Source organism: Eriocheir sinensis, chromosome 36 (genome assembly GCF_024679095.1).
Source record: "Eriocheir sinensis breed Jianghai 21 chromosome 36, ASM2467909v1, whole genome shotgun sequence".
In the NCBI taxonomy this organism is placed as follows: domain Eukaryota; kingdom Metazoa; phylum Arthropoda; class Malacostraca; order Decapoda; family Varunidae; genus Eriocheir; species Eriocheir sinensis.
This window is the reverse complement of record NC_066544.1, coordinates 16,947,653-16,954,452: the sequence shown is the minus strand read 5'-3', so window position 1 is coordinate 16,954,452 and position 6,800 is coordinate 16,947,653. Positions and strand designations below refer to the sequence as shown.

The following is a 6,800-nucleotide window of genomic DNA, read 5'->3' as shown; positions in this document are numbered from 1 at the left end:
TTTGTCGTGATAACTTCTTTCTTTCCTTCCTTTCTTTTTACCGAGTAGCTACTAAATTATAATTATATTTTCTTTTCCTTCTTTTACATAGTACTTTAATAACTTACGACTATTTCCTTCTTTTCTTTCTTCCTCTCTTTTTACTGACTAATTTAACTTAATAACCTCGGACTATTTTCTTCCCTCTTTTATTTCCTTCCTTCCTTTTTTCTCTTTCTCACTGCATGTGGTACGAATAAGGAAAAAGGCAACGGTAAATTAGAACAGGAATAAATGAATGGAAGGAAATGTGGTGAATGTGTGGAATGGGGACGTTGTGTGTGTGTGTGTGTGTGTGTGTGTGTGTGTGTGTGTGTGTGTGTGTGTGTGTGAGGAGGAAGAGAATGAGAGGATATGAGGAGAGTGAGGGAGAGGAGAGTGAGGGAGAAGAGAGGAGGGAGAGAGTGAGAGAGGAGTGAGAAAGTGAGAGGAGATGAGGAGGGAGGTGAAATAATGGAGATGAGGAGAAGAGTGAGGGAGATGAGAAGAGACGAGGAGAGTGAGGGAGAGGAGTGAGCAAGTGAGGAGGGAGGTGAAATAATGGAGATGAGAAGAATGAGGGAGATGAGAAGAGTGAGGGAGATGAGAAGAGACGAGGAGAGTGAGGGGGAAGAGATAAGTAAGAAAGTGAGGGGCAAATAAGACCAGAAAGAGTGGAGAGGAAAAGATGGGATGAGGAAAGAGGGGAAAAAAAAAAAGAGGAAACAGAAGAAAAAGGAGGAGGAGGAGGAGGAGGAGCGGAGAAACAGGTGAAAGACTGTGAGATTGGGGCAACCACGCTGGGTCTTACCTCACCTGACAGGCTGACACACACACACACACACACACACAGTCAGTCGCGGGCAGGAACATAGCGAGAGAGGGCGTACATCCCTTCCTCCTCCTCGCCTTCACCGCGTGCCTAACCCCGGTGCCCTTCGATCCCCTCCCTTTGCGCGCCCTAACCCTCCCCCTGCCCAGTGCCATGAAGCCCCCGGTGTGCGCGTGGCTTCTGGCGGCGCTGGTGGTGGTGGCGGCGGCCCAGGACCAGGCACTCCCGCCCCCCGCTCTCCCGCTCATGACGGAGGCGCTGAAGGAGGAGCTGCCGAAGTACCGTTTTAATGAGGGTGGCTTCTGGCGACTTTGGGAGTACGCCCTGAGACATGACCTCCCCCCAGCGCCCCCAGCGGCTCCCCCAGGTTCCCCAGCCATCCCCAGGGGCAGTGGTGTTGGTGAGTGTGTGTGTGTGTGTGTGTGTGTTTGTGTGTGGAGAGGAGGGAGAGAAGGAAGGAAGGGAAGAAAGGAGGTGGGGAAGGGAAAGGTCGAGAGGAAAGAAAACTATGGAAGTGAGGAAGAAAATGTGGAATGGAGGAGAGAGAGCATGAAGGAAGGAGAGAATGAAGGAGGTAGGGAAGAAAGGAGGGCAGGAAGGAGGGGAGAGAAAGGTAGAGAGGAGATAAAAAAATATAGAGAGCGCGAGGAAGGGGAAGAGGGAATGATATGTGTGTGTGTGTGTGTGTGTGTGTGTGTGTGTGTGTGTGTGTGTGTGTGTGTGTGTGAATGACTTACTGATGAATGAGTGACTGCATGACTCAGCTTGTGCATGAATGAATGGATGACCGACTGCTTGGGCGTGAATGACTCGAGTAGACCAGAGAACGTGTGTGACAACGAGTGAAAGATGAGTAAGAGGTGAGTAAAAGTGAGTAATAGGTGTGTAAAAGGTGGGTTAGTGAGTAAGTCAAGGTGAGTGAGTGTACTGCTTGGGCGTGAGTGACTCGAGTGGCCCAGATAATGTGTGAGTGATTGAGTGAGTGAGTAAGCTGTTCTGCATTTTTTTTAATCTTATCTTTTCCTTTCGTTCAGTTCTTTTTTATTTATATATTCTTCCCTCCTTCGTTCTCCTTCCTTCTCTCGTTCTCGTTCATCAGCTCTTCTTTTTCTGCTTGTTTCTACTTTCTTTCTCTCGTTTGTTTCTTCTCTTTTTACATTTTCTTCTCTCGTTCCTTATTATTCATCAGCTGATCTTTTTTTGCTTGTGTTTTCGTTTTTGTCTTCCTTTTCTTTCTTTTCTCTCGTTCATTTCTTTTCCCTTAACATTTCCTTCTCTCTTCGTCCTCCTTCTCTCGTCCTTAAATCAAGTCACGTGCTCTTGTTTGCATTTCCTTTCCTCCCCGTTTCCAGTTTTTTTTCGTTCGTTTCGTTTACTACTTTTTTCTTTCTTCTTTTCTTCTTCTCTTCTTGCACTGGTTTGCCTTGGCAGTTACGGTTTTCCTTTCCTTTTCCTCCTCCTCCTCCTCCTCCTTCTTCTGCTTCTTTTTCCTCTTTTTCTTTTTTGCGTTGATATGGTTCGTTAAATCACAATATACTTCGTTTCTTTCTTTATTTTCTTTCTTGCTTTTATTTATTCATTCTTTACATTCATTTAGAGTTAAAAAAAAATGTGACACGTTTTATATTTCTTGTTTCCACTTTTTCTTTTCTTCATTTCTTCTTTTTTTCCTGTTCTTTTCTCTTTCTTGCTTTTACTGACACGTGGTTTTGTTTTGTTTACATTCTACAACAGTTCGGGTCACGTGACATTTGTTTACATTCTACAGTTCTAGTCACGTGACATTTGTTTACGTTCTAGTTCTTGTCACGTGGTTTTGTTTACACTAGTTCTGGTCACGTGACATTTGTTTACATTCTCATTCTGGTCACGTGTCACGGTAAACAAACTAACAGAGAGAGAGAAGTATACAAAGGAAGGAAAGGAGGAGGGAAGGAATGGGGAGGGGAGGAGAAGGGAGGGAGAGAGAGAGAGAGAGAGGGGAAGGAGGGCAAGGAGAAGTGGAAGGAAGAGGAAGTGGAGAGAAAGAGAAAAGATGGAGATAAATGTTCATGATGACGGGGAGGATTTAATTAATGGAGGGAAGATGGAATAACAAGTGAAGATGGAGGAGAAGAAGGAAGAGAGAGAAGGAGAAAAGTGTGGAGGGAAAGATACAGATGGAGAGAAGATGGAGGAGATGGGAGAGAGAGAGGAAGGGAAGGAAAAATGGCAGCAAAAGAAGGAAATAAGGAAGGAGAATGAAGGAAAGAAAGAAATGGGGAAAAAGAGAATGAGGGATGGAAAAAAAGAAAAAGGGGAAGGGAGATAGAAGGAAGAGAAGGAAAAAGGGAAGGAAAAATGTGGAGGAGGAAAGAAAACTAAGGAAAAAGGTGAAGAAAGGGAGGAGGGAATCAGGAAAGGAAAGAAGAGGGGAAAGAGGGAAAGAAGGAGGGAAAACAGACGGAAAAAAAAGTGAAAAGGGCAAGAGGGAATTACGGAAAGAAGTAAGAGAGGAAAAGAATGGAGGAAAGAGGAATAAAAGGAGGGAGGAGGGAAGGAAAACAATAGGGAGGGAAGAAAAGGAGAAAATATACGAACGAAAAGAAAAAAGAAAAAGGGGAGAAAGAAGGAAAGAAGTGGAAGGAAAAAGTGAATCAGGGGAGGAAAGTAAAGAGAAAATGAATGGAGGAAAGAATGAAAGATGGAGGAGGGAAGGAAGGAGAGAAAGAAGGAGGGAAGGAGGGAGGACCAAGAAGAGAAAAAGTGAATCAGAGAAGGAAGATGAAGATACGATGAGTGGAGGAAATAATACAAGATGGAAGAGGGAAGGAAGGAGGGAAGGAAGGAAGGAGGGAAGGAGGGCCAAGGTTCCTCCCCTCGTGTGATCCTCCACCACAGGGGCCACAGGGCGCGGGGGTCACGGCCCAGGGCGGCACCCGGGGCACTCTCTCTCTCTCTCTCTCTCTCTCTCTCTCTCTCTCTCTCTCTCTCTCTCTCTCTCTCTCTCTCTCTCTCTCTCTCTCTCTCTCTCTCTCGTTATCGTTTCACTTCTTCTATTTCTCTCTTTATATTTTTTCTTTGTTTTCCTTCTTTATTTTAGTTTTTTTCTGTATTTACTATTTTTCTTGCTTTTCTTTCCATTTCTCTCTCTCTCTCTCTCTCTCTCTCTCTCTCTCTCTCTCTCTCTCTCTCTCTCTCTCTCTCTCTCTCTCTCTCTCTCTCTCTCTCTCTCTCTCTCTCTCTCTCTCTCTCTCACGGGAATTCAGGTGTTGGCCAATATCGAGGTATTTCTATAGGCTTTAGCAACACCTGGGTGGAAAGGCTAACCAGGTATAGGGAAGGCTGAGGCTCAACGTGTTAACTGATTACATACATACATAATATATATATTGTACAAACTTAAAGACTAACGTGCAAAGAAGGGAAAATTATCGTGCGAGTATGTTATCGTGTTAAAAGAAAATCATCGTGGGGGAAAAATATCGTGCAAAGAAGTAAACTATCGTGTAAAAAAAGTAAAATTATCGTGGAAAAAAATAATAAGTGCGTATATATAATCGTGCGAACAAATTATCGTGTATGCAAATGTTTATGTTAATCTTGAGTTACTTCTGGTGTGTGTGTGTGTGTGTGTGTGTGTGTGTGTGTGTGTGTGTGTGTGTGTGTGTGTGTGTGTGTGGTAAATATGCTTTTTTTTTGGGGGGGGTGTAAGTACGTAAGTGGGTGTGTGTGTGGGGATGGTGGCGTGTGCATATCCGTGTGCGCGCGCGTGTGTGTGTGTGTGTGTGTGTGTGTGTGTGTGTGTGTGTGTGTGTGTGTGTGTTTGAGAAATACCGTGAAACACAATTACGAAAACAAAACAAAAGAAGGAGGCGGCGGCTTGCGCAAAGGAATAAAAAAGAAAAAACGGAGAGAGAGAAGAAACACTGGGTTGATGTTACAATCTCGATGAAACACAACTTTTTTTTCACCCACGCATCAAACCAGGATGTAGCAGGGGTCTGACACACGAATTTCTCTCTCTCTAAATGGAATAATCATCATCGTCATCATCAGCCAACATCACCTCTTTGCAACAGAACGGCCTTTGCAAATGTCTCCCACTAGAGAACAAGGCCTTTCCCCAATGTCATCCACCTCTTTGTTTGATGTTACTGTACTCCATCCTGCTCTAACAAGGGTTCAAATGCTATCTCTCCACCTTGTTCTCTCTCTGTCTGGTGTTAGTGTACTCCATCCTGGTCCGGTAAAGGTTCTAATTCCACTTCTCCACCTGGTTCTCTCTCTGTCTGGTGTTAGTGTACTCCATCCTGCTCCAGTAAAGGTTCTAATTCTATCCCTTCACCTTGTTCTCTCTCTGTCTGGTGTTAGTGTACTCCATCCTGCCCCGGTAAAGGTTCTAATTCCACTTCTCCACTTGGTTCTCTCTCTGTCTTGTGTTACTGTACTCCATCCTGCTCCAACAAAGGTTTAATTTCAACTCTCCACCTGGTTCTCTGTCTGTCTGGTGTTAGTGTACTCCATCCTGCTCCAACAAAGGTTCTAATGTTATCTATCCACCTGGTTCTCTCTGTCTGGTGTTGAGTGTACTCCATCCTGCCCCGGTAAAGGTTCTAATTCTATCCCTCCACCTGGTTCTCTCCGCCTGGTGTTAGTGTACTCCATCCTGCTCCGGTAAAGGTTCTAATTTCATCTCTCCACCTGGTTCTCTCCGTCTGGTGTTAGTGTACTCCATCCTGCTCCAACAAAGGTTCTAGTGTTATCTATCCACCTGGTTCTCTCTGTCTGGTGTTGAGTGTACTCCATCCTGCTCCGGTAAAGGTTCTAATTTCATCTCTCCACCTGGTTCTCTGTTTGTCTGGTGTTAGTGTACTCCATCCCGCTCCAACAAAGGTTCTAGTGTTATCTATCCACCTGGTTCTCTCTGTCTGGTGTTGAGTGTACTCCATCCTGCTCCGGTAAAGGTTCTAATTTCATCTCTCCACCTGGTCCTCTGTCTTCCCTGACGTCTACACTTTCTGGGTAGCCACTCTGTTAATCTGGTTGTCTGTCTGTTATCAGCTGTACACATATGACCTGTTCAAGTCCATTTCTTATCCTTTATCGTCAGTAGGAACTTTTCAGCCCTTTTCATGTCCCTATACCATGATGCTTGTTTACTGTTTCTCAATGTTATAACCGTCATTGGTCTCACCCTTCCTAGACAGAGACTTCTTGTACTTTAACATGTATTACACCCACGTGAGATAACCTGAAGCATAAGTTGTAGTAATATATCATTCCCGATGCCAAAAGATACACACTTGATGCTTTTTTGATGGCCGCCAGACGATAAGTTATTCAATAAGCGCGAGGATGCGATTAAACTTTTTCCCCCCACACCAGAAAATGAGGTTCTGATCCTCTTTTATAATAATATTGCCGGAAATTATATAATACACGTGAATCAGTATAGCATAACCTTTGATCTTCACTAATATGATACACTCTATACATAAAAACCAGGTCTATCAATAACATATGTATCACAGTATCATTTTATATAGAAACAGATAGACATAATACTGACTTCCTTTTATGATCTTCACAGTTCTCATTATATATACAAAATTCCATAACATAAACTTTAATTTTCTAATATATAACTCTATAACAGGCGAGGAATAACATAAGTAACACAGTATTCCTTTAAGACAGATACACACAACACTGGCTCCAAACATATCCATCATGACCTCTTTTATTCTTTTTTTTAATCCCTCCTCTCCTTCCTCCTTTCCTTCCTTTCTTCCTCCCTTCGTTCACTATATCAGTACCTTTCTTTCTCTCCTACCTATCTTCCCTTCTTCAATCTCTCCGAACACGCATACTCGACGCTCCCTAGCCAGAAAACAGCGGCAGGCTATCGTTGGGCCAAGCAGCGTCCCGTTTCTGCCACGTCTCGGTGAACCACGGAGAGGAGCTGGGT

The 6,800-nt window shown here is 44.0% G+C and overlaps 1 protein-coding gene across 2 annotated transcripts in view; it reads left to right on the top strand.

Annotated features, from left to right (window-relative positions):
* The first annotated feature begins 746 nt into the window (after positions 1 to 746).
* Positions 747 to 6,800, top strand: part of LOC127007939 (uncharacterized) — a 35,879-nt gene continuing 29,825 nt past the window's right edge. For both annotated transcript variants that reach the window (XM_050879459.1, XM_050879458.1), the window contains exon 1: positions 747 to 1,250. In XM_050879459.1, the coding sequence (XP_050735416.1) occupies positions 1,004 to 1,250 (247 nt within the window). In that variant the 5' untranslated portion in view covers positions 747 to 1,003. The remainder of the gene's footprint in view (positions 1,251 to 6,800) is intronic.